The sequence below is a fragment of the Anopheles bellator genome, chromosome 2, assembly GCF_943735745.2.
Source record: "Anopheles bellator chromosome 2, idAnoBellAS_SP24_06.2, whole genome shotgun sequence".
NCBI lineage: Eukaryota > Metazoa > Arthropoda > Insecta > Diptera > Culicidae > Anopheles > Anopheles bellator.
Genome location: NC_071286.1, coordinates 68,908,209 through 68,935,367, shown reverse-complemented (window position 1 = coordinate 68,935,367; position 27,159 = coordinate 68,908,209). Strand labels below are relative to the sequence as shown.

Genomic DNA, 27,159 nt, shown 5'->3' with positions numbered 1-27,159 from the left:
TTTAATTTAACCTTCATTTAATTCATTTTTTCCTCTAGCCACACGCTATGCTTGTTCTAACCCAACCCAAAAGGGACGTACGAAAAGGTATCCGTATCCTTGTAACCGTTTGAGTTCCTTTAGGTGGCTCAAGTGGTCATCCCTTCTGAATTACGTGTACCGGAAGTATCATTCCTTTTTGGAAAAACCCGACCGGCACCTGTCCAGCTGGCAAAGAATGGTAAGCTCGCACCAACGAATCAACGTAATTATTAGCTCTGCAGCATGTGCGGTTTGTTTCATCAAAACCGGAACATTATCACGCATAAAATATGCAAACACCGTGCGTTACACGAAACCCAAGTCTAGGGGGTTCTCTTGATACTACTTGACTTTAAAAATCGGCAAACCATTCCATTATGAAACCTTTGGCTTCAGGATTATTTTATGTAACAAGCACGGGTAGATTCTCTTAAGGTTTGCCTACAATGTGCTGAATGGGCACATAAATTGCAATCCAACCATTTTCCAGCTTTCCACGAGCCTGGCTGCACATGGAATGGCCACCGAATTGTTGTTTGGTAATTGCTGTTCCCCTGCTTTCAAGTGCTCTCTAAATGCATCCTATCAAAACTATCGCAAGCCACTTCCATGCATAACTTTCTTCGGGAACCCATAAATAAGCAGTAGCTCTGGCCGTTAACAATGCTGCTCTATCCGATTACTACCGGCGAAACCCTGGGACGGTCAAATTAGACCCTTCCTTGGCCGGGGGCGGGTGCACACCCCGATTTCGTGCATCCGAAAGCCTTACAAAGGATGAATTATCGTCGACGGGAAAAACGCCACAAACACGTACACGGTGCCCTAGAGCAAAACACCTTCCAGTGCTATCGCCGAAGCCGGAAGCTGTGCGACGCCACGCCAAAAACACGGTGTCCGCTCGTGTCTTGAGCTGTAAATGTGGCGGACGGTGCCTGCCTTCCACTTTTCACGGCGTGTGTCCCACAAAAATGGGCTTGCTGGAGCAAAGTTTTATTTCATTATGAGTACAATATTTTCCACCGAGCCACAAGATAGTTATTCTGCAGTTTTTCCAACCAGACACGGCGGCCATCTGCACGTCCACACAGGCGGGCAGGAATTCCGGCATCCAAGGGAAGCCACTCACTTCGTTGCATCACTCTTGCGCGATGTCCCCGTCATGGTCCACAACTCCGACGACGGTGGTAGTGGCTTCTGATTTGGTGGAGATTTTAGAAACAAAATACCACGAGGGCCGCGTGATACCGAGACGTGGCCGGCATCTCTGCGGCAGGAAGCTACCCTCAACCTCAGGCGGATACGCCAGCAAAGGGGAACGTCAACGGGGAAACGGTTGACTTCGGATGATGAAAAATGTACCCATAATTAACGCTCTGTTCTACCTTCCGTAGCTGGGACACCACTTCGTATGGGATGGCTTGGTTGAGCGGAATTTATGCTTTTAGCAGCCACTTTCCTTCTAAGCGTACCTTCTACACACCGGATACCGCAACGGGAGCAACTTTTCGGAAGGCATCAGGCCATATAAATTTAAATAGCTCACTTCGGGCACCGGAGAACATCGATTCGCAAACCGATGTTAATGAGAAAAAGCGGCAAACAAAACCTGAGCGACGATGGCCGCCACACGGTGGGGTGAAAGTTTTCGTTTCATTTTAAAACTATCAAACCCCTGAGAAGCCGTTTTACGATGAGGGTAATGAAACGATGTTTTCCTTCATGTAACTTTGGCAACAACTCCCACCTGCAGCCCGCACAATAGAGAGCACCAAAAGTGCCCAGGATGGTGTGTTCAAGAAACTTTCAAACGTTGTGCACGTTGTGTACGTAATAAATAGTGGTTAATTCACATTCGCAGCTCGCAATAGCTAACTAATTTCTTTCCTTATCAAATAAGTAAAATTTGGGAACATCATTCTCAGTATATCATTTCTTATTTCTATTTTCATAAAACATCGATTCCCAGTAAGTACGGTGCGTTAGACACGATGCCTAACCAATGCCTACAATACGCAGCGCCGAAAACAAACAAACCAAACAACACTCAAACTGTCCTCAACAACGACAGGAGCAAGAAAGTGGATCGACCTTGCTGCTTCCGCCTTTGCACCATAATGTATCACAGATTGCGTGTATTCCCCATACAAATGGGAATATGGGAACTACGAACTATTAACAAAGTATAGAAATGAAAAATACTTTTAAAAAGAACGCGTCTAACCCAAAAACAACAAATGAAAAGATACTCTCGCAGGACAAGACTGCGGTTTTGGAATTTGGCAACGATAATGCTTTTTCCTACTGCCTAGTGGAAGATTTAAGTAAACACAAATGATATGATTTGTACACAGTCTTGAAGTGGTGAACAATGAAGATGGCGACATCGGAGACATAATTGGTTTCGCTCGTCTCCTGCGCAGATGATTTCTACCCGATGACAGTCAATTCCACGCTCGATCGCTCAAAGATCGACGTTCGGGCGGACAAGTGATTCGTAATGAGTGATTGTCGCATCTCGCCCGTAGGTCGCTTCCTGATTTTGATTACTCCATCGACTACGTCAGCAAAAGAGGAGTACTGCTTCATCATCGAGATTTCGGTGACTAGAATAAGTACGACAAAGTATTACAGAAAATGTGTAAAACATGAGCGGTGTGACCGCTAGTTACCCACCTGTTCATTTCGTCCTAGCGTCGTCGTCGTTCCATAGGGAACACTTCCTACACCACTGCCGCTACTCTGGGGTTGCATTTCCTCACAAAAATTGGCCGGCGGTCCCTCCGTAGTTCTGCTAGTGGTACCATAGTTTCCGAACGATTCTTGCGGTAAAAAGCGATGGATGACCGGTGATATCAACTCCGGATCGATGTGACGCAGATCTCGAGGGCCGGTAACGAAGGACACGATCGTACCGACCACCAGTACCGTCAGCACACCAATCGGTGTGATCCAGTGGTACGATAATCGATACAATGGAAAGACGTCTCCTTCGTCCGGGTATACTGGGTTCACTAAAGTCATATTCGTCACCAGATCCTCGATGCAGCCGTCGATCGAAACGGGCAACTTGTGAGGCGCAATCTCCCCAGCGGCCCCAGCAAACTGGCTGCCGAGAGAGACCCACCCGGACAACAGCGCACCGGAAATACCACCGAACAGGGCTCCCTTGGCATTACTCCATGGCACCAACATACCGAGCGTGAAAATGCCACATGTGGTTCCAGCGGCAATGGCAGAAAGTGACGTGGCTACACTCAAAATGCCGCCTAATTTTTCGATAATAAACAGACAACCCATCGCGGCCAATCCCAGCACAACGACACTGCCCCGTACAAAGACGTTCGCTACGAACGGGGTCGGATTAACGCGAAATAAGCCCTTCAGGATATCCTCCAGAAGCACGGCTGAGGTAGAGTTCAGTACGACCGAGAGCGAACTGAGGGCGGCTCCGAACACACCGGCAATAAACAGTCCCGGGATGCCCTTTAGCTTGCCCACCGCCTCCATCACGTAGTGCGGAAACAGTTGATCATCCGTCGTCACCAGCCCAACCGAGGCCGGATCACACTCGTAGTACTTGCCGTACAGTAGCAGCCCGGCGTAGCAGCAAACCGACACAAACACTCCCATGCCGACGGTGAACATGGCGATAGAGCTGGAAAAACACGTTTGTGAAAGATAGTCGAAACTGCGAGTAGGTTTAGTGTGGCTTACAGTTTCGCTTTCTTGAGATTCGGCAGCGACATGTAGCGTTGCACCATCGTCTGATTGACGGAGTTGAACGATGTCCAGTAGAAGAAGCCGCCGATCAGCACCGCCCAGAAGGTTTGCCGCTCATACATCGAGGGACTCATGCTACGAATCAAACACGAATCGAACACGGAATACGTAAAATTAAAAATCTTGGTCAAAATTTTTTCTCGACTCTGGTTTGATAGATATGCGAAATGGCATGCACTTTATCTTACACGGCGAAATCGGAATATTTGTACACTTCATTACGATTCTATTGCGTGTTGAAGCCTTGTAATCGCTGGTCACGATTTAAACCGGAATTTCAACACAGCACGCGCTAAGCCCTTAACTCCAAATCACTACTAATCGTAGGTCTCATAAATATTTCAAAAGTAACAAGCGATCATAAACCGAGGTGAGATAGCTAAACTCCCCATGAGCCGGCTTTGTTCGCCCAAGCATAACGTGGAACGTTCACGAGAATATAAATAATAGAAATATGAGCGTGGCAGCAAACTGCATAGCAATAGCCGATCCGTAATTGATATAACGATGCTAGAGCAAGCGAACAATTTATGGTCTATTCGAAAGGCAAATTGGTCCCAATCTGTTAGACAACTCAAACAGTAAAAACAAAAAATTCAACTGGTTCACGAAGAAAGACGGTTGGGTATTGGGGCAGCATCTTATCAGCTGCCGACCAAAGCGCCAGAGAACAACAAACTACTGATAAGTATTCCGCAGGAGTTTCCCAACGAACGATATCATTGAACATTATTGGAGACAAATCTTACTTGAAAAAATCGATGCGACCACCGTCAAGAGACCGATCCCAGATGATATCGGGACCACCAATCGCGATCGTACCAATGATAACGACGACCACGACGGAGATGAACATCACCACCACCTGCCACGCATCTGTGAACACGACCGCTTTGATTCCGCCCTGGAAGAAAGCATTACAATCGAATTAAAATGCGATGGAAAAGTGCCCTTGAACCGCGGAAGGCACTACATACCAGTAGCGTGTAGAAGATGCAAACCACGCAAACGATCGCGCCAATCAGATAGAGATTGAACCCCGTAACTGTGAAGGTTTATCAATTAAAGAGAAATGTAATGAGTACACTACCGATCGGATGCCGATTGCACTTAGAAGAGAACTCACCCTGATTGAAGGCCAACGCGGGAACGTAGATAATCATTGGGAGGAAAAATAGCTGTTATGATGGAAAGTGTAACTCAATTAGCAAAGATGCATCTCCATCTCGTAACACGCCACGGAAAGGCTCACCTCGTCGAGGACGAACATCACAGAAGCGATCGAGCGGACGTAGCTGTTGAAACGTAACTCGAGATACTCATAGGAAGAGTTAAGCTTCAACGAGCAAAACACCGGCAAATAGATGGTGCAAACGGCAACCCCCATGAGCAGAATAGGCAGCACTATCAGCCAGTACTGTGTGCCGAAGTTGTAGATCTCTGCCGGCGTTCCCAGAATCGTAACACCGGAAATGTAGCCGGCCACCAGGCTCATCGCCACCGGAAATGCTTTCAGTTTGCGCGAACCCAGCAAATACTCGTCCATCGTGGACGAACCGAAGGTGCTGGTGGTTTTTTTCTTTTTCCGCTGGTGGCCGCTTTCGTCGTCATCGCTGCTACTGCTCTCCGGTGTCACTTCATCGTCAGCACCGATCGAACGTTTGAAGAATCCAAAATAGATACCACAGGCCGCCGAAAAGATCAGCATCAGCGCAAACACGCAGTAGTCTACGACACTGAACTGGTACAGCTCCCGGAGGCTTTCGGCCAACGTGCTTCTGGCGATCGTCATCTGCAAGGCACAGGGAACATACAGGGAGATAGAGCGAAGATTCAAGGCACTGTATGGCGCTTAACTCATCAGACAATCAACGATGACTAATCGATGTCAGATGGGTGTGAATTCATTAACCGATAGAATACAATTCATGAGCCGCTTATCGGCCCGATAGCTGGCAATGAGGGAAACCAAGGCGTCACTGCATAGACAGTACTTTGGACCTTCGTCCGGCGATAAATAGCCGGAAAACGGTGACCGCAAAAAATATAACCACTGATAGACGGCGTCGCGCGCGTCTGATAACGAGAAGCATCAGCCCTGCAATGACTATACAATTTCGTGGCCATCTCTCGCACCAGAAACCGGTAATTCAAACGGGACGAGACGGTTTCTATTGCCACCGTTGCCGCCACCAGCAATCGTGGCGGGGGGGAAAAAGCCTTGGCCGGAGAGACCAGGAGACAACAATTAGAGTGGCAGTTGGACGGTCAAAGTCCACCGCTGCTGTTGGACGATGTGCTCAATGTAAACAACCCATTTTGCTGCTAATTAAGAGATTTTCGCTCGCATCTTCCAAGCGATAGGCCTGCCCTGGAAACAGGTCTGTATAACTCGCTTTGTTGCACAATACACAATAGCGAGATACACATAAGGTCCCATATCTGAATTGCTAAGTAAGTCTCCCTCGCTTTCCGCAACATTTTACAGTCAGAAGATATGCCTGTAACTAGTCAGAATGAGTATGACATCGGGATTCCTACATCAAACATTGGCTCGACGAATATCAAAAAGGAGCACTTCCAATAAATAACAGAGAAATAAATTCAAACGGTCCATTTAAATTTTCCATTCTAAACAAGACCGTTAAGTTACTGTCGAACCGGAACTAGTGGGTCAATTTAATCCACAAACAACGCATTGCATCGTTAGCATCCGGTGAAAAACATTCAAGAAAACAACCGATGGAACGTGCAACGAAACATGTGCTGCACCAGACCTGGAAGTCATGACCTATCGCTGTGTTTAATGCTATACGCGTGATACGGTTGCGGGAACCACGGCCTCGAATGGGCAATCGATTTGTGGTGGACTTTAGACGCCAGCGCGTTTTGATTAGCGTACCAGGGTTTGTTTGTTCCCCGCATTCTCATTTTGGGTTCGAAATGTAGAAAAAGCCCACAGTGTTTTGAGGGCTAGTCAATACTCAAGTCTATTATTTTATCGAGCACTTGTAACCCTTGCCACGTTACATCCGCTGTGCACTTGGGTCACTCGGACACTAAGAAAAGTTAAGGTTACGCGTGGAATTGTTTTCCGCCTGAGCCGCGACCCAACCATTCTACCGTTTGTGTTTTCCTCGTTCGATCGCATTTCGGTTTTCGATTCCGAGAGCTACGGGCAACTCGGTGAACACTTTGGTATTTCTAAGAGCTGGCCGAAAGAAACGTTATTTATAGAGTCCTTATGCACCGTTCGGCAAACAACCTGAGATGGGTGTATCGACATATTTGTGACGCGCAACATTGTGTCCTTAAGCAGTTTAAAGGATCGTTACCGTTACCGGTGGAGTGGATAGAGAAAGCTCTAATCCCACCGTAACCGGCCACATGGGGGGGAGCGGTTTCAAGGTGTCGCATTTTTACTCGCCAAACGATGCGCCACCCGCCGCGACGACACCATTTTATGACGCACGCCCAAAGCGTTTCACACCACTCGACAATTCGCAATATTAAAGTTCGATAACAAATACAATATCCCTCTCAGCTCGGCGGGATTTGCGATAAACGGAAAGATATTGACAGTCCCTTTCACTGCTTAGCACGGCCGAATCAACAAGCGGCATTCTCTTTGCGTTTCACCGAAACAGTGATTTTGTCACTTTAAAAGCAATCGTTACCGGGCAAGTAATGCCAGCCGCACTGCATAATACATTCAGACACTGGTTTGGAGGCCTTCGGACAGTCCTTAGTTACTAATTCAATTTATGTGACCATTGAAGGCTGCGTAGATGCAAATTCTTGTCGTTCTCCGGCTCTAGTCGCGCAGAATCGTAGCAGTATAATAGTAAATAGTAAATAGTAAATGTAGCTCCCTTTCCATCCCGCTACTGTTTCACGATACTATCGCAACTTAAAATAACTGTAATACGCCACGTTTCATTTCCGGATTCACCGATCGATTTCCGGATTCACAATTTAATCCCCAGTGTACGTGGGCACTATCACCGGTGGTTACCTTGAAACGGCACAATATATATGGCGATTAAAGCGTCTGGCGGAAAAAAAAACCGTAAAGGTAGTCACTGCGCTCTCTTGATCTACAACAATCGACACCAACGAACCACAATGACCGATCGCGGTTCCGCGAATGCGGCGCGATCGTCCGCGTATGCAACAGTGCGTTCAAGCCTTTCGACCGCCAATAGGTTGGTCGCAGCCACTATGGGATGTGAACGGTATCGTCATAAAACATTTAAATGAAAAAGTATGCATTTTGAAGTGCAAGTGTTTCATGATAAGTAGGCAGCGAGAAAAAGGTTTCCCTACGACTGATAGCGGTTCAAAATTAAACCGTGAGCATAACGTTTTGGAAATCAATCGGACCCGATACAGGTTTTGGTCAGAAGCTGGACTGAAAATGTTGCATAGTGCGCAACACTCATTGTGGTAGTCGTCCCGCCGTTTGAACCATCCTCCAGTGAACAATCGAAGCACACCGACGCAATTATCAACTTTGCACCCTCGGGGCACAGTGTCCAGCAAAAGCAACCTCGCGGCGTACTCTGTTTGTGCGTTGTGTGCGTGTCTCGAGTGTACCATGTGCTTATTACGCACCCGCGGTTACGCTTTCGGCCACTATCTTCAACGCCAATTATCTGCTTCGCGCCGAGGCAAGGTAATCCATCACCACTCACCCCGATGTTTTCGGCAGTCAATTATGTGTCAGGGCGGCTGAATCAAATTCACTGGTTGCCGCTCGATTCGCTGGTGCCGCTGATCTGCAACTACTTGTTGAGGGCACACTTGGCAGCCCTACTTGCGAGAGGACCTTGGGACCGCCGCGTGCGAACGCATTATGCAATGCATACGTTAGTCGAATTCTTTCGTCGAGTTTCCCTCTCGCACTCGATTCCGCGGCCAATGGCCCTCTGTCTGCGCCGTTGAGTAGTAAACAAATGCACATCGGCTCACCTGGTTTCCGTTGGCTGAACTTCGTCTCGCGCGCGCCACGACACTGCACTTTTGAACAACGATCGAACACGGGGAACGGACACGTTGGCCGGTTAAGAAGCTAAGCAGTTAACCCCTCGCGCGGCAGCCAATCCTTTTCGCACCTCGCGTCAGCTGAAATGAGCCCTTCGGCGGCAACTGTTCGGCTAACTCGTGCCGTTTGTTTTGATTTTCGTCGCTGATACCAGCTGTCATTTCTTCCAACACATTCAACGCCACGCGTGTGTTGGTACTAGTTTTGCTGCTGATGGATTTGAAAACAGCCAACTCTTTTGTAGGTCGAAATGCGCAAACTAGATGGATCATCATTTTTTCACCGGCTGATCCGCTTCACGCGTGACTGCTGCAGCCATTCACACACCCGGGCAAGGTAAAAATGTTTAAATTGTTCCTGTAAAAATGTTGGAAATGTAAAAAGGAAGGACATCACAGCGGTCTTCATGCTAGAACATTGATGATGCCATTCACGTGCCCACTGATAAGAAGGTAGAAATAAACGATGAGCATTTCAATATTTACATTGCCTTGCGTTTGAGTTCGACGAAGTTACCACTCGACCTTCTCCGGGTTTCGAATGTTTACCACTTGTTCCTGGGTTTTAACACCCGAAACAAAACCTCCCGACTCCATTTATCGATTGCGCGTGTTTATGTGTATATATTTGCAATAATTTATCATATACAATCACGAACCACCAGCAGCCTTTTGCACTCTCAGCACTCGTCAGCGCTGGGTTCTGGTTCTACAGAGTTTTCCTTGCATCTGCTGCAAGCGGACAAATCAAGAAATGAACTAAAACCTTCGAAGCTACACTACGTTTTTGCGTAAAATCATATCATTTGGTTAAAATAATGATAATAAAATGTTAAAATAGCTCAAGTGAGAATACGTCATGTTAATAAATAGAACTGCAAATTAAATGCTGTTTCGTTTGAATATGAGGCGGTGAGTAATGATGAGTTCGATATTTGTTTTGACTTGGAGAGGCGCCGTAAGCGTAGGCTGATTCTCGAAAGCCTTCCATCCTTTTTGATACGTCTTTCGAGCGTTAAATTCGTTACGAACCAGCCCCAGCGAACCATCGGGGTTAAAATGAGTCAAAGCATATTAGAGAAGAGGTTCACCGGGAGAGAAATCAAGTTGCGGTTATACTTGGCACTGGCAAGTATAATGAACGTTCCAGATGGACACATTGTCAGTCCCCGTTTTTTGTTCGATAGTTTTACAAATGTGATGCCTCAAAGCGTTTGTCAATGTGGCCTCATTCATGCCAACTCGTTGCCACCACCGACCGTAGCGCCTGACGATATGAAATCTTATGGTGGCGTGTGCATTTTTAGCAGACAAAAGAAATTTTCCTCTTCCAGGATATTGTTACTGCTCTGCCGCTGTTGGGTGCTGCAGTCGTAGCTCCTTTACCTTCGACGGTAGTTTCTCATTTTCGCGCAACAATTGCTCATCGATTGCAGCGTTCTTTTCGATTATTTTAGAAATCGCTTTGAAAGTTGCCTTCGCTGCACCGGACACCGGTGCCGGATGCGACGGGGTGCTACCGGTTGGTTTTAGGTGATTATCGTTCTTATCACTACCCCCCAGCTGTCGGTTGCGGTTGAGACGATCCTGAACGCTCGCGCTACCGCTTCCGCTGCTAGATGTGCCATTTTTGTGCGTTCCGGCGCTACCTCCCTTAGGGCCACCGGTAGCTTTTCTGGTCGGCTCGCCTGCTGCCCCACGATCTGATTTCCGTGCGGTCGTGTTGCGATTGAAATGATCAGTCGACTCGCTTTGCTTACGGACAGCGGTTACCGGTAAGTGATTTTGCTGATGACCCCCGCCTTGCCTCGAGTGATTGTGTTGTGTTTCTCCTGGGCCAGCGTGAAACTGGAACTGCGGTTTTGGTGGGTGCCGGGGACCAACTCGTCCACTACCGATGATGGGTGGGGTAGTCACTAAAAAGTTCATCAAATTGTAGGATTTCCCTGCCAGAGTGTCACGTTCCACTCTTGCTTACCTTTGACACTTTTAAATTCTCCATCGCGAGAGATCGAAACTGTCAAGTTTGGTTCCAGCAGCTTTGCTGCCGCACTCGTGGCATCGTCGGTCGCGCCTTTCTCCGGTCCGTCCGCGACGTATGGCTCTCGTCTCCACAGACCACCACCCCCTTCCGGAGCGGCCGCCGTTCCTTTGTGGAACACTTGATTTTTCCTCTGCTGCTCACCAGAAGCCGATCGCCATCCGTCATGTTCGTTCGTAGAGTACGAACGCTGCACGCTCGGATGATGATGGCCATGGTGCGCCTTACCCGAACTTCCCCGTCCTCGACCACCGCCACCTGGTCCAGCGCCATTCACGTGACCACCTTGCCTCTGGCCACTTCTGTTGTGCGGATTTCGGCGGTCAAAATGATCTCCCCTGGTTAGCGGGCTTCGAGCTCCGTTCGAGTTGCCCACGGGCGCATTCGGAATATTGCTGGGTTGCCCAGGTGACACGGCTTTATCGCCATCCCGCTCAACATCGGCCAAAAAACTGTACGCTGGATCTGGAGGCGGTCCCTCACCTTCAGCAAACACCTTATAATCCTTGGCGATTTTCTGGATAAAAGCATTTTTCTCCTTTTTCTTCTCTGCAAGTTAAAGAGAACATTATTAAAAACATCCAAGCCAAAGCCCCCAGAATCGCCCCATACCTTCCAGCTGGGCGAGCGCTTCCGGATCCAGGTCGTAGTTGAAATCGACCTTATCGTACTTGTGCTCCCGCGGCCAATCATCGTCCTTCGGTGGCCTGATCTCGACCATTGCATTTTCCTTCATTGCTCTCAACCGATCCTCCTCAGCTTCCCGGTACTTCTGTTCGATTTCCTCATTCCGCTTCTTGATGCGCGCTATGCGGGCCTCGAGATCTTCCTGGTTCTGGACGGACGTCATGCTTACTGCAAAGGAAGAACCAAGAAATGGCATAAAAGTAAACCTCGATGGATTCACGTTCGTTAAACTAGAAACGGAAAGCCGTAACTGTACAATGAATTAGAACAACGCAACCTAACAAAGAAAACATTGAACATAAGAGCAATGACCAACGGAGTGCCGTCCGGACGGCTGATTTCAAATGAACAATTTGTCCAAACGGAAAACCATTTACCAGTGGCCTACTTCGATTCGGACTTGCCTAATGGATACTTTCTCGTGCACGCACATTTACACTCGGGGCGCGAACCGGGTAACCGACATACGAAATCATGGGCACACAGTAGGCGCCCGCCGGACAGTTACGCGCGGTTTCTCGTAGTGCGTCGCCAAGAAACGGTGAATGTTCGATGGTTCCTTGGATGAAGGAATGCTTCGTCGTGCGAATGAATCACGCAAAAGACGGTACGCCACATTAAAACTTCTTTCACGTACCGTGAAAGGATAGAATGATTGTTTTCCTGCTTGTGACATAACACAAAATACAATAGAACGTAGCAAAAACTTAGAAAGAACGGGGGAACATCATCTCAAAACCCTTCAATGCAGTTCACCTGTATACATAGATGCGCGTATCGGAAATGGCAATAGTCAAAAAGAAAAAACATCACAAATGGAATGCACCTGGGATTTTGCTGTGATTTTGCAATTAACTTGTGCGGCAGGTTTTTAGGACGAGTTTTTCACGGCAGATGGTCACTTTTTCTCACTGCCATAGCATAAAACTCACGACACGCTCGTCACACGATCGACGAATGCTAACTTTCAGTGTGGTTTCTTCATTTCTGATAAATGTTTTCACTGCACTCGCGGGTACGGTTTTATCCCCTCTCTTACGCTCACATTCCTGCCACGCACACGCTGCCAAACGGTACCCGGTCTATGGGCGGTTTCGGAAGGACAAAATGCGATTAACAACCAATGTGACTCCTAAAAGAAGCACTGCGAACGGGTAAGGGCCGGTACAAGCCGCGAATTAGCAAGAAAATGTTATTCCAAAAACTCACCTGTTTTCAGCTCTGTGCGTTTGCGTTTAGTATGCGCTTGCAATGTTTTGACAGATGCCGAAGATTCTGAAACAGTTAGTTGATTGAGCCAGGCCAAAACATCATTTTGCACGGGCTTTATCGTAAAGATTGTGCTGCAGTCATTGGATTTTCATGCTATTCCGTAAATGTTTGCAAAGAAACTTTTACTAGCTTTAGCAACAAACGCTACCCATTTTTGATCGCTCCGCTACCCACGAAATAAACAAAGCCAGCTGTTTGTCAAAATCCGGAACGTCAAATCTGACGTTTTGCGTGCAGTTCTTTGGAATCGATTCGATTCTTTGGTCCAATAGTCGGAAGAAAACAAAGTGATTTGAAAACAAATCCATCGCTTGCCAGCATGGCCACTCGGATGATTCTGTCGCCTGCACGGCGACTGGTGAACACTATCGGTTCCAGGTCCATCAGCACGCAAGGATTGGGCGCACGCTGTGCTATCATTAAGGACGAAATTACGCACACTGGCCAGGTGGGTGATTGAGCGCGGTCGCGATTACGCAAGTCTCTGCCCGCACGGTGTACTTTTTCTCGCGGCCACCGCTTGCAAAACCGCGGTGTCCGTTTTGCAGTTCTATGAAGCCGACGACTACCGAAATGCACGCTTCGTCAACGCAACCAAAGTGGTGAACCCGAACTGGGCCATCAAACTGATCGACGAAACGCCTATCATCAAATCGGAGGAACGCGTCGTCTGCTGTGACGGTGGTACCGATCCCGCGCTTGGCCACCCGAAGGTTTACATCAACTTGGTGAGGGTGAAAAAACGGAAAACTCAAGTAGTTGGGGAACAAACTAAGACTTTCCGTTTCGTTGCAGGATAAGCCAGGCGCCCACGCTTGCGGATACTGTGGCCAGCGGTTCGAGAAGCTCGACCATCATCATTAAAAATCTGTACCGTTCTGTAAATTATACAAGAAAGAAACAGCTTACCGTAAGCCGTTAGTAAAATAAACGAAAGAAGTTAAATTGACGATGATACGTCGTAGCGTGCAATTTAAGCCCGTGTGGGTTAGCGCTGAATCCATGAATAGTGAATAAGCATAGGTCGTTGAATGAATTTGCTAATTGTATGTAAGACACCACGTTGAGGTTAATCAGTATAAATCCGTGGGAAAACATTTACTATCAGTATTTATCCGGCAAAAACCCTGGAGTCAAACGCAATATCTCCTCATTTTTTGTCATCCACCCAGCGCCCTCCGAACGGTTGTATGTCGCTCTCGCTCACACATTCGATTGTCAAGCAAAGAAATATGCAACGGCTGCTGCGCCTGCGTTTGCCCGTGTGAACCGATAACGACTGTTGTTTGACAGCTGAACCCAATTTTCGCCTCCTCCGCTCTTCGTACTCTGGCCGTGAACGCCACTTTTCTAGAACCTTTCGTTACAGCAATACGCTAAGCCGCTCGATTGGCAAAAATCAACGTAAAAAAACCTTGAAATCTTCAGTTTCGCATTCAGGTGACCTCCAGTTCCGGTCGGAAGTCCAGGGAAACGTAATAAACGCGAAGTGCGCTCGCTAAGCAACACCTACTGTGGTGGAAAATTCTTTCTTTCCATTCACTGTTTCCTTCCAATTTTCCGTATAGTCTGTTCCTTTCCATTTTGTTTGCGTTTCCCAACTATTTGTGAAAACTATACCGGTAACGCGGTCTCGATAGCATTCCATCAACACATCGGTTGACCAGTTGAGAAAAGCAAAGTGAAAGCGAAGAGAGCAAGTGTCCTACGTGACTTTTTCAACAACACACAGCCCCCAATCACACACCTCCGCTGCGTCTCTGCAGCATTTTGGGCTCCCCCAAGCGAACGGAACAATTTAAATCACAAAGAGATAACACGCAAAGCAATCTATCTAAACATCAGCAAGCGGAACTAATAGTGCCCTACGGATTAAGCCGTTTTCGCTGCTCCCAGTTTTCGGTTTCCCTCGTGTCCCCCCAAATTCGTCAAAATTTGCGTCGTAAAGATGGACCTTTTAAAAAAATTCATGGGTCTCGACGGTAGAAAGGACGACGACGACGATAATCGGTAAGTTGTTTGGGAGGGGGGTAGCAAAATACGCTGGACAGGGTGGCATTTTCTTCCAGCCTGATTGCGGTGGTTGTTTCTGTGTCCATCCTTATCACCTGTCCAACCATCAGCCCCCGGGAGCCGCCTTTTCCTCTTGAACCGGACGCTAATCTAATCGATTGACTCAATGTTTGCGCTTTCACCTCCCATCTCCTCAATGTGTGTTTGCAGCAAGAAAAAACCATCTCTCGGGGACGAGTTCCGTAAACCGATTTGGGTGGAAGAGGACGATAGTGACGATGAACTGTTCGACAACCAGAAGCTGTACGGTGTGCAGATCTTCACCAGTCCGCTTGAGATGCAGAAGCATTATGAGCGCCAGATGCAGGACATGCTGAAGTCCCTCGAGCAGTACGATGGTAGGCACGATTATGCAGCGCCATCGCCACTGAGATAATATTGTGCTCTTGTTTGTACTTCTATTTGCCGGAACATGGAACGCGAAGAGAGTACCAAGCTGTTGGATCGCGATCTGAAGGAAGACTTTTTGAAACCCGGCTTCGAGGATGCCGCAGGAAACGATCTCGCCAAATGCGATACGGATCTCGATGGAGTGTAAGTTACATCGCGAAGTATACCACATTGAGCAGGGCCTAACTTTGGCTGCGCTACGCCTCCGTTTGCAGGATCTACGCCGATCAGCTTCACTCGCTTCTGCAGCGCATCTCTCCCGAGTGGAAGGACTTGCTGTCGAAGCAACCGAAGAACGAAACGAAGTCGGAGCCCAACCAACGTCGCAAGCCGCTTAGCGACGAGGAGAAAATCATGGATTGGATTCACGGCATCAAGGAGCAGCAGCAGCCGAAGCAGATCCCTCCGGCCACTCGGCGCAACAAAGCTTCCCCTTCGCGCTTCCACGATGTTGGTATCTTCGAGGGTGCATTCCAGGGACCGCGAATGTTCGGGCAAAGCATCATCTCGCAGACGATTCGCCGCCCGGATGGGGTGCGTATCCGTACATTTGTTTCAGAAAACGCTCCGGCGCACTCACGTTTTTCCATTGTTCTTCCTTCGACGAAACAGTCCTACGAAACTCGCCGTACGGTTCGCGACTCCGAAGGCAATACGCAAACCACCATAACGCTTGCGACGAAGGATGGTCGCAAGGAAACGATCACTACTGGGTACGAAGGAGCCGACGATGGCGGGCCGCCGTCCGGAGGGAAGATGGGAACGGCCACAGCGCCGGGCGCTCTGCTGGCGCTCGGCGACAAGTTTGCGCTCAACAACGGTGGTTACGTGCTGCCGAAGAACCTCTGGTGACTTCACGCGCAAACCCAACGTAACGATACGCTGAAGGTAGATGACGATCGGCAGAGGCCGAAGCGTGTCAGTAGTTTCCTGCTCCAACAGCGCCCCACTGAACGCCATCGGCAGTCCAAACAGCTGGGACCCAGCTGGCGACAGTGCGGGGCGTGGCGTAGGGATATTTCGTGTAATTTCCCTTCCACTGTGGAACGATACAGTATCTACAGTAGTAATATTAACCGTAGCAGCGATAGTAGTGATAGCAGCCAACGCTGCTGCAACGATCTCTCTTTCCACTCTTTTCCCGCCTGCCAAGCGACTCACGGCAACCACAACAAACGGTCGAATTCCCACAAACCCGTTCTCTCACCTTCTACTCCGGAGGCGCTTCTTCGATCGCTACACACCAGCCGCACACTGTTTCTGCTGCTAGCGTTGCTTGATACCGCTGTAGTATTCCCGCTTGCTGCGATGTGTTGTGCCATGCTGATTTCCGTAAACGATCGACTCACCGACGACCGCCCGATCTTTCGTTCCACGATCGACAGAGATATGCTTATGTTTTCCTCCCGTGAACGGTGGACGCGTACGGTGACGATTGTGGGCCTTGGCGGCTTATGAAGATTATTGCCAGTGCACCCGAACGCGGGAACGCACCCACCGCCGTTCCACCATCCGAACCGACAGCACCGGGTCGGGAATGGAATCTGGTTGAGTTTGTGATATTATTTTACGTTAGGCGACCCCGATCACCGGTGGAGGCGGTCGAGCTATTGCGACATTAATGGCGACTGCTACATGTCGTCCACTATGATTGTGATTACGGTTATCATTACGATTATTATTGCTAGTATCAATAATTATGCTAAGTTCAGTAAGGACGAGCACGAAGGTAACGAAGGTATGCCACGCAGCTGATGATGGCTGGTGATCGCGAACGCGAAAGGGTTTAGGGTTAGGTTACGTTCACTGAGAAGTACTGAAACGAAGGCGATGGAAGCGCTCACAGCCCGTAAGAACTGTGCATATAATTTTAGCTAGTATCTGTAAGTTTTGTTTTCCTATTCAACAAAACGGAGTCGTTTTTGGGTGAAGTAACAACAAACGAATGCGTGGACGGAACGGAAGGCCATGGCCGCCCAGGTGCGACTTTTTGTGAGACTGAGTCAAAGTACAGAGCGAAACTTGGAAAAGGCGGGACACAGGTGGTGGAAGGCAGAGATCATCGATCGATTAGTGTATGTGTGCGTGTTGTGTGTAATAGTGACGTGCAATTTTGTACTTTGAACAAAAAACGACTAATGTCTATCCAACCGCTCTTTGGAGGGATTGTCTTTCTGAGCGTGTTGCGATTTTGTAAAACTTAAGTTTTAATTTTCCATAGCTCTCGTTTCTTCCACGTGGCCGACGAAAAGACAGTTGAGCGTTGGAATGTTTCGAATCTACTGAAATCGAAATTAATCTTTATACAAGAAAACCCAGTCAGCTCTATAGCATAATCCAACTTAAACTGATCGCCACTGAAACGGAAGTGGGGCAGGGTTTTTTTCTTTTCTTTTTAAACCACATATACACATCCTGATTTTTTGGCCAATTGGCGTGTTTCTTACTCCCTTTAGTATCCACATACTCAGAACAACTTTGCATTTCACTCCTCGTATTTTCTGGATAACGGGAAAGCCCTCAAAACAACAGAAGTCAGTCGCAAACATAGCTTAGTTCCACAGCAGACACATAAGCCACACTGGCGTAGTGACCCGTAACCCATTTCATTTTATCTCTCTAGCGTAGTAAGGACAAAAACCTTTCAAACGAAACTATAAAAGTGTGAACCACCTGTCCTTCATTGGTGAGTAGTGTCAAATGAGTAAAATAAACAAAATCTACTAAAAACTCTTGCCACAGTTGTCACTTATTATGTTGGGTAATAAACTGAAGCCAAAAAGAGCGCCTCACGGTTCAATTTCTCATCTCAATCAATTTGCTAACCGCAAGTGTTCGTATTCCGTTACGTCTTTATTTTTCCCGCATTGATTTGCACCAACTAAAACCAAACCATAAATTACATGGTGCAGTAAGGATAATCATAATTTTACAATAATCATAATGTGGAGACCTTTCCATTTCAACGATAGGATGTGGTGCTGCTGCTTAAACGGACCGATATCCGTTGTGTCAATTCACGATCACGTTTTACACAGCGATCTCCCATCCACGCGTTTTCCTTTGAAGATCGCATACTGGGGTTTGCCCTACAATTTGTTGACTTTCCGCCCCACTATATTTACGCCCGTTTTGGGAAATGAATGTATTTTAGGCTCACCAGGCTCCTTTCAATATTCCTTACATTTTCCCCAAAAGCCCCACGCAAGCCTTCAAAAGGCTGCAGAATAATTAGGAATTATATAACGACACCCACATGATCTTTTTCTCTGTTCATAAAAATAATAAAGCACCTTTCTGTGTCGAGCAGCTAACGCTGCTCTGTTTCAGCTTTGTTTCTTCCGCTCGTAAGTGAAACAGCACACGCTGGGCTCGGTTCTCCTTCGGGAGGATCGAGTCTCTTGCGCACGGGTAAGATTTTCCCCCGCGGAACGTACTACGATCGGTTTTGGTTAATTGATTTAGTCATCTCGTCCGCGATCGATTTCACATTATTTTCGCTCCGTGTTGTTTGAAGATCGCCCCATTTTTATGCGCCTTTCATTACCCTCGATTTGGTTACTCTCATTTGGCCCTTCTTATCCGTAACTCTGTGCCTTTGCTACTTTAACCGTTGCATGCTCCTTGCAGGACATTTCGATACTTGTTTTATAGTGTTATTGTTATAAATTATTTTACACTTTTCACTAATAAGTTTATCTCTGTGTGTATTTTTTCTTCCATTGTTTCATACATTGTACCTACAATATGATATATTTCGTGAGTGTGTGCACATATTATTTCATTTGTAATTTTTACTTAAAAACAACATCGGCGACAACCTACTCTGTATATTTCCGTTTCGTCATTCATAGTGGCCAATTTAACAACTGTTTGCCAATCACACGCCACCTCTACGGGCGGCTGACTCGTTGTAGCCTCGAACGGTTCTCTGTGTGACGCGTATGCCACGTTTGATTCGCGCAATATGAGCTGAACCTACGCGCCTCCCATTACACGTAGATACACCGACATTTAGTGGACCCATAAATTGCTCTTTTCGACACAAACTATTTGTCTTATGCACTCCATTGTCCGTAGAGCACACCGGTGCTACACAGTATACAGATTATACAAAATTTTCTACTTTACAAAAAGAACCTCCAATGATCAGAGGCTTCCGAAATTAGTACAGTAGGTACTCAGAATTCGCACACCCGTTTAGAGGAAAATAGGCGATATAAAACTAGTGAATGGATGAACTTAGAAGCATTGCATCTACTTGCAATGAAAGGTACGATTTGCTTACTTTGCACAGTATCCATTGTTCGTTCGAAGAACATTGGTGACACATTTCGATGGAAAAGGCGACGAAATTTCGCTAAATGTTTAATTAGGTACATTAAAAATTCAAAATCAAACAATTCATACATTCTGTGCTAAAACCGTTGAAGGCTTTTGGAGAAGAAAATTCTAATATTATAAAAAGGGCCTCTCTTACTTGGGCCCATACGAAACAGGTGTGTTCATAATACAAAAACTAAACATTTCAGCATCAACAACCCTTTTTAAAAAACTTCCCGTCCGCTGTCTGTACCCGCCAAGTGTCGCTACCATTCTCTGCATTTGGGATTGGGATGCTACCAACAATTACTTACATCTTCTTCTTTTACAACTCTTTACCTATGTACAAAACACTGAATCCCTAATCAACCATTATCACACATTGTTGACTTTAGTGAGCAAAGAAAACGAAACTATTGAATAATGAAAAAACAAAAACCTATCAATCGCGAAAAAATTATCCTGCCATTGGGTTGTTTTGAAAAAGTCGGCGTAAATGATGAAGGAACTATTGTTACACCAGAAACAAAGCCTCACAGGAAATGGAGGCATTCTTCAGGGGATTTTTCAAATAATTGAATGAATATTACAAAAATCTTACAAAAACATGATCCTCGCCATTCCGCGAATTTAACATTGCGTCAGACATTTTTACCGCAGGAATCCACACATACAACGTACACGCATACATAGATATATGCCAGCACACGAACATACTCACGATTAAGCCATATTCTATTCAAACTATCTTTCTCATTCCTTTCGTTAGCGGTTCCGTCCGGTTGATCACATTTGTTTCTCTCTCTCTCTCTCTTCCGTTTCTGCTCTGTCTCTCTGTTTACTCCTGCCCGAAACCTTCCGTCTCTTCGATCGCATAGTTTAGCTTTTCCACCAGCTGATCGTAGCTCTTGTACGGTGGCAGATCGAGCCGATTGAAACAGGTGTGAGATCGTGGCAGCCACGTATCTTTGCCCACCTTCTCGATGCAGAATCGCTGCGGTCCATTCGAACCCATCAGCTCGGCGAATCCTCCAACCGGCACCCGGCACGTTCCGGTCACGAACTGCAGCAATCGGGCACGTTTTTCATTGTCCGTTTCGCGGACAAACTGTTGATGGGTGAAGCAAACGGAAATGATCGGTCTTTCGATCGGAACGGATGGATCTCTTATGTTCGTATAATTACCTGCCAGAACCAAACGACCTGCTTGCTGTTGCGGTTGTAATGTCGATAGATCGAGTTGCGTTGCCAATCGTCGACGTCGATCTCCTGCATACCGCACAGCATCAGCTCGAGTTCTCGCTCGTCAAAGTACTTCAACCACTCGAGGGGCACTACCTCGTTGAACCCGTCCAGGAAGGTTTTAGTTTGTTCCTCAATACCTCTGCGAATGAATGAGAAAAATGAAACAATGAATAACTTATTTACCGCGCCAGCTCTGTGGTACCTTACCTCGTCATACGCCACTCGGTCATGAGAGAAATGTACTCCTCTTTGTTCTCCTCTGTCACGCGTTCCTTGTCGCCGTTCTCCTTCAGTTCGTGGTGAATGATCTGCCCGAGCACCTCAAAGTCCACGCTGAACCACAGCTCGAGCCCGCACTCGTCAATGCTGTTGTCCCGCACCCAGATGAGGGAGTTGTAAAACTCCGGATCGATCGATTCGATGTCTTTGGTCGTTAGCTTCTTGTTCAGCATGCGCTTGTAGAACGGCATCGTGAAGCCCGAGTAGATGAACCGTCCATGGTAGAGGGCCATCGCAATGAAACGTCCGATGAACTTAAAGTACTGCAGGTGGTCCGGATTGACGTAGCTGGCCGGGTTGATCTGCAGGCTGTAGTTGTTCTTGTTCGCGTACTCAAACAGACAGTACATCGGGTTGAGCACCTCGTGGGACAGAAGGAAGAACCATTCGCGGGATACGCCGCCATAGTCGAGCCCTTCCTCGCCGCGAAAGATGATGTAAAGTCGGCGCCGCAGTTCGTACGCCGGAAGGCGCATGATCTGATGGTACGAGTCCTCGAACAGTGTTTGGCGTGTCAGCGTTATTTTAATATGCGAAGCGAGTGCATTGCTCTGGCACAGGTACCGGAACTGACTCAACTTCCAGCGGAACGACCGCTCGTAAGCCTTCGGTACACCGTACACTCCCTTGGCCCCTTTCGGAGCCCCTGGCCGAGGGTCTTCGAACGTTGTTTTACGATTATTGTGATCAACGAAGAATCGTTCACCGGTCGCCGTGTAACGGATTTCCCACCCGGGCGGCAGTGGACCCTCCGCCAGCATGCTTACTTCCTGGCCCTGAGTCCTTGGGTCCTCCCACTGTGTGGTTCGATTTTTGTGGTTCACAAAGTACACCCGATTGTCGGGCTGAACACGTTTCTCCCAACCTTCCGGCAATGCACCCAAACCATCGTCCTCCTCATGCGGCACCGAGATCGTGTTCGATTGCTGGGCATGTTGCGGGTACAGGAAGCGCTGGTTGCCCTGCGAGATGATGTGCTGCCGCTGGCCTTGCCAGTGCTGGAAGTGCATCAAGCGCTCACTGTTTGGCCGCTGCCACGTTGTGGTGCGCGTGTTGTGGTCGACATAGTAAACGCGTCCTCGTGGGTCGCGTCGCTGCTCCCACCCGGCTGGTAGCGGTTGCGGTTTCTCCCAGTATGTCGACCGTGTGTTGTGGTCGACGTAGTAACGCCGGCCAAACTTATCGACCCTCATTTCCCAGCCGGCCGGTAGCGGTTCATCATCGATGGCATTTTGTTGCTGCTGCTGCTGCTGCTGGTGTTGCAGTAAAATCTGTTGATCGGTCAAACTGCCTCCAACCATGGGCATCGTGTTGCCACCACCTGGGCTGCCACCACCACCACCGGCACCCGGAACACCGTTTATCAAACCGTCCTGCGATGTATTGGAATACACGGGACCGAGGCGAGTATGCGATGCGGTTGCTGGCGGCACAGGAGACACGTTCTGCTGATCCCAATTGGCGCCGCTTCGACGGATGGCACCGGTCGATGAGGAAGACCCGGAACCGGCACCATTTGGGGACGATCCCATCGCAACGCCGTTCCCCATCCCGTCGTAAGGGGATTGTATGCTGAGCGCACTGAACCTGATCTCAGGATCGTACTCAACAACTGCCGAATTATTGCTGCTACTGTTGTTGCCTTGCCCAGTATTGCCAAGGGCCGGTGAATGTTGCTGCTGAGCAGGTGCCGATGCCGATGATGATGATGATGATGCAACTAATGCATGATTTATGCTTGGTGCTCCAATCCCACTGCCAACACCTGGAGGCGGTTGCAGCTGTTGGGACCCACTGCCTCGCAAACGCATCCGAGCCCTTATGCCACCGTTCAGTATACTGCTGCGAAACGTGTGGCAAAGGGCTCCGTTCTGCATAAGGTCCAACCCGCTCGATAACTGTGGAGAAGGGAGCGGGAGAAAGTAAGTGGGAGGCATGAGTAGGAGAAAACATTTCTAACCCTCCCTTTATCGGTGCCATTCAATGCAAATGGGATCGATCGATCCCACATCCAACCAAATCGAACAATTCAAGGCACTTATAATTAGTGGCTGGTATTTGTGTGTGTCGTTTGTAGTTTGTTTGGTCACGCAATGATACGGACCAAGATCCCCTAATATGAACAGATCCTTAAAGGGTATTAAAGGGATACACGCAGATTCTACATCGAGTTTAGTGCTTGTGCCACTTCAATGAATGAAGTGACTTAAGGCATAAAAAGAAGATTTTCCACTACTTCCTGGGATTTGTGGATTTAAACAGGCTTTGATTCATGTTTGCACAAAACCGAGCTTATTTCGTGCAAAGAAGACATACAACGCTCCCTCGTGGGGACACTGAAAACATACAACACCCAGTCACGTTTTTCCTGTGACCATTCCAGCAACACGCATCACGCACCGTATACACATGTAATCCGCCAGCCGAAGGTCACTTACCCCATTGCCATTGACCATGCTTCCGCTGTCGCTGCTACCGGCGATCGATGGTATCGCCATTCCGACCGATCCGGGGCCCACATTTCCACTGCCGTTTCTACCCGTCATTGGTCGCATATCGATTTTTAGTCCATCGAGCACAACGACCAGTTCGCCGGCCTTTACCGGTTGCCGTAGTTCACTGTGGCTGCTACTGCTGCCGGTCTTGGACGAGGCACTGCCGTCAATCAGTAGATCCATGTTAAGCTCGAGCAACTCTAGCACCCCGTTGTAGTGGCGCAGAATGCTTGCCAGATCGACGGTCTGTTGACCCAGCAGCGAATCCTTTCGAAAGCTCGAATGATCCAACACGCGGAAGTGCAGAATGGATCCCGGTGACACAAGGCTCAAGAAGCGCTCGTTCCATTTCGGTGTGTTGGTGTTTTTGATGAAATCTGTCTTGCGGGCGCTCTTGCCATCGATCGAAAACTCGACGTATGGATTCGGCTTCAGGAACCCATTGCTCCGAAAGGTGGCGTGCTCGACTGGAAGAACCGGAAAATGGTAACCGATGACACCAACCCAAACGTACGGGTATACTACTTACTTATCACAATGAGCTGGTGGACCTCTGTTCCTTCCATCTGTTATCTGGGGGCGCGGGTAGGCGTGTATGCCAGGAATAGGTGCGACCAGTATCAGCTGGTCGTTAGCTAGGCTTAGTTTTGCACCGGCTCCGGAAGAATTTACCGGTCGATCCTCTTCCCTCTTTCTCACTTCTTCTCTCTGGTCACCAAACCGCTGCCCTTACGCGACCGACTTTGCATGGAATGCGGATAATATCCTGGCGAGGTGAAAAGTAATATTAAAAACCAAATGTCCACGGCCCCACAAAACGAGAGTGGACGATTTTGCCATGAGAGGTGACCACGCGTCGCGTGCACACGCGACACACTGGCGGGCATCACCCTCTGTTTCGTGGTTTCGTTTCCGCACGACTGTTAATACGTGTCTCAAGGGTCGTGGTCCTTGGCGATTGTTTTCTTCGTTTTAATTACGACACCCGCGGAACCGTTTTCGCTTTCAACGCAACTACAGGCGCGCTTTTAAGACGGCGGTACGATGAAACTGGGGTCGCATTTTAACGATTCACGACCTATTTTTACAACAAAACCTTCCTTCCTCGTCCTCGCACACCCTTAAAGCATTTTGCGTCCCAAGAAGAAGAAAGGGCAAGGCAGCCATTTAATCGAGCGGACTTCTAATAATTGCAAACACCATATGGGTTGCTGGGATCGTCACTCTGAATCGTGCACACGGAAGCGAGAAAGAATTTTTATTCGAGAACACACAACGTTTGCACCATCATAGTAACCACTGGCATGTTGTGTTTTAGTGTTTCGTGCATCTCTGTTGCGTCTGGGACGAGCGGATTCTAAGAGAATCGAGTTTTTGTGGCCGTATGCTTCAACCGAGCAAAACGGTGATGGTGAAAATGATTACGACAACTCAGTAGTGGTGCCAGCAGCAACACATGACTCGCGTGCGATGCGTTCGAGTGCTTGACATTATCTAAAGCGACACTTTTCAAGCCATTATCAGCGCTGAAAGGGGTTCATTTAATCTTTTCGTTTCATTGCCCTCTACGTCCGTTCCAACAATCCGTTGTGCTTGATAACGTGTGCGGCCTTTTTTGTGTCTTGTATTCGCTGTTTTCCTTTTTTTCAAGACGCTGACACAAGCTGAAGTTTGCTTCCGAAAGCTAACAAACTGCGGCTCTATTTAATAAACAGCACATTTCAATTGTCTTCTTTAGAAGCGACATAGGTTTGTTTTTTGGGTCCGACACTTTCCTTCGGCACAACAATCGGGAGCTATTATGTTGGACAGACGAATTATGCACCACTTTCACCACCGGCCACGGCCGGCTGTTCGGCAAAAGTATTCCTGCCCTTGGAACAGCCCCAGACTCCGTTGCTCTCTTGATTTTTATTTTCGTGGCTTCCGTCCGATTGTTTGCATCAAAACTTTCTTCCAAATAGCACCCCGCCACCGATGAATCGTGGGCGCACAATCATAATTGTTTCGCGCGTTTCAATTTCACTGCCCCAACGTTTCCGAGAGACCATTGGCCATCGCTTTCGCCAGTTGGGTGAAAAATTAGTGTTAGAAATTCCAAATTGTTATGCATTCCAAACACCAACATCAAATGTTTTGGGGATGCACTAAGAGCGACACACCGACAAAAGGTCCAGTGCACCTATTCTCCAGTGCTCCGCGCTTTCTGCTGTTGCTAGGGGATTTGGAACCCGCGAGAACCAAGCAGGCGATGTACCGGTCGGTGCCGAGACGTGTAATTTTCTACGATAAATCATCTCATCATCACCGTGGCGACTGCAAAGTGACTTGGCTGGTTTCTCGGAGTCTATTGCTTATGTAAGCGCGCTTCGTATACCGTTTGGCTGGGGCCAGCATTTTGCGGACCGCCACTTTCTCCACCACAAAAATACGCCTTTCCTTCTTCACTGCACGTGAAACGGACACTGCCACCCACTTACCAGCACAAAACTCGGAAATGTTGGCGAACCCAGTAAAGCTCTAATCAGCGACAGGAAAGAGAACGCATTCCCCAATTCAACAGGGGCTGGAAGAGTTATCACTCGTCTATCTTCAATTTATGGGCGAAGAATATTTTTCCTCTGACTCTTGCACACTTACACTTTGCTATCGATAACTCTGTTGATAAATCTGATTTTCACTATGAATCACTGTTTACTTGGACCACAACGGCGACTGCTCAAAAACACGTACTTTTGCCCTCGGATGTGGTATTTCGTCACCTTCACAGTACAATCTCGAGCGGGATTCACGGCACCTTCGCAAGAAAAAACGTAAACTACCGTTCCGCACTAAGCTGGCCGAAAAAGTCCCGTAAGGTAGTGACGAATTTTCAGTTGCTGGCTTTCCCGATGCATCCGTCTGCGCCCGTCACACAAGTTCGTTGAAGATACAGTGCCCGATAATGGATCCGTCCGTCGGTGTGTTGGGAATCCGTACGAAACACAAATGCAATTCCCGTGGTGCATCTAGCTCAATGTTGCGTCCCGTGATGAACTCGTTTCATTGCCCGCTGTTTGGTGAAATGCGAATGCACAGAATTCACGCGAATCTAAACACTTTCGGGACTTTACGCTCAACGTGCTGCTGTTATCCGTCCGTCGTGAACGAACTTGCATCTTTTGCACGGATAATAACTTTGCTCACCACTTTTTCTCTACTTCCTCCGTACTGCGATTGGTCCTTCTGCCTGGTTCTGCTCCGTGCGAGAGCAAACCCCCTTTGTTAAGCGCCAGTGCACACAATAGCAACTGTCAGATGGCTGTCAAGTTTGCTCAAAAATCTCTTTCAAACGATCCATCACGATATTTTCATTTCTGCAGTTTGCAAATGCGTGTAAAATCGAACAATTACTTAAGCAAATGTAAACAAATGTTATTCTCATGTCGTCCGAGAAACGATACATACATCTTCTGTAATTTTGATTAACCCAACCTTCTAGCGGAAAGAAACACATGTTTAATCTCT

The 27,159-nt window shown here is 47.9% G+C and overlaps 5 protein-coding genes across 7 annotated transcripts; 2 read left to right on the top strand and 3 right to left on the bottom strand.

Annotated features, from left to right (window-relative positions):
* Positions 1-1,958: 1,958 nt before the first annotated feature.
* On the bottom strand, positions 1,959-8,906 carry LOC131208556 (sodium-coupled monocarboxylate transporter 1). 2 transcript variants are annotated; one of them, XM_058201346.1, is made up of 8 exons: positions 8,776-8,906; positions 5,057-5,596; positions 4,931-4,982; positions 4,782-4,849; positions 4,554-4,708; positions 3,739-3,879; positions 2,698-3,679; positions 1,959-2,627 (listed from the first exon to the last, which is right to left on the bottom strand). In XM_058201346.1, exons 2-8 carry the CDS (start codon positions 5,594-5,596, stop codon positions 2,610-2,612), a joined length of 1,956 nt encoding a protein of 651 aa, XP_058057329.1. In that variant the 5' UTR covers positions 8,776-8,906; the 3' UTR covers positions 1,959-2,609. The 2 variants fall into 2 exon arrangements, with proteins under 2 accessions (XP_058057329.1, XP_058057328.1); XM_058201345.1 differs by lacking the exon at positions 8,776-8,906 and adding an exon at positions 7,820-7,959.
* A 570-nt stretch (positions 8,907-9,476) lies between these two features.
* LOC131209776 (protein SPT2 homolog) lies at positions 9,477-12,946 on the bottom strand. Of its 2 annotated transcripts, none has more exons than XM_058202914.1 (4): positions 12,785-12,946; positions 11,501-11,743; positions 10,826-11,437; positions 9,477-10,763 (listed from the first exon to the last, which is right to left on the bottom strand). In XM_058202914.1, exons 2-4 carry the CDS (start codon positions 11,736-11,738, stop codon positions 10,189-10,191), a joined length of 1,425 nt encoding a protein of 474 aa, XP_058058897.1. In that variant the 5' UTR covers positions 11,739-11,743; positions 12,785-12,946; the 3' UTR covers positions 9,477-10,188. The 2 variants fall into 2 exon arrangements, with proteins under 2 accessions (XP_058058897.1, XP_058058896.1); XM_058202913.1 differs by lacking the exon at positions 12,785-12,946 and adding an exon at positions 12,402-12,538.
* Positions 12,947-13,085: 139 nt separating this feature from the next.
* Positions 13,086-13,826, top strand: LOC131210265 (NADH dehydrogenase [ubiquinone] iron-sulfur protein 6, mitochondrial). Its single transcript, XM_058203486.1, has 3 exons — positions 13,086-13,295; positions 13,396-13,575; positions 13,643-13,826. The coding sequence occupies exons 1-3, from the start codon at positions 13,167-13,169 to the stop codon at positions 13,709-13,711; spliced, it is 378 nt and encodes a 125-aa protein (XP_058059469.1). The 5' UTR covers positions 13,086-13,166; the 3' UTR covers positions 13,712-13,826.
* Positions 13,827-14,210: 384 nt separating this feature from the next.
* LOC131208297 (uncharacterized) lies at positions 14,211-18,024 on the top strand. Its single transcript, XM_058200977.1, has 5 exons — positions 14,211-14,857; positions 15,071-15,258; positions 15,346-15,454; positions 15,526-15,844; positions 15,923-18,024. The coding sequence occupies exons 1-5, from the start codon at positions 14,796-14,798 to the stop codon at positions 16,160-16,162; spliced, it is 918 nt and encodes a 305-aa protein (XP_058056960.1). The 5' UTR covers positions 14,211-14,795; the 3' UTR covers positions 16,163-18,024.
* Positions 18,025-18,158: 134 nt separating this feature from the next.
* LOC131212108 (E3 ubiquitin-protein ligase Su(dx)) lies at positions 18,159-26,269 on the bottom strand. Its single transcript, XM_058205849.1, has 6 exons — positions 26,133-26,269; positions 24,182-24,418; positions 23,596-24,119; positions 21,086-23,055; positions 20,819-21,017; positions 18,159-20,741 (listed from the first exon to the last, which is right to left on the bottom strand). Exons 2-6 carry the CDS (start codon positions 24,216-24,218, stop codon positions 20,472-20,474), a joined length of 3,000 nt encoding a protein of 999 aa, XP_058061832.1. The 5' UTR covers positions 24,219-24,418; positions 26,133-26,269; the 3' UTR covers positions 18,159-20,471.
* Between the last annotated feature and the right edge of the window lie 890 nt (positions 26,270-27,159).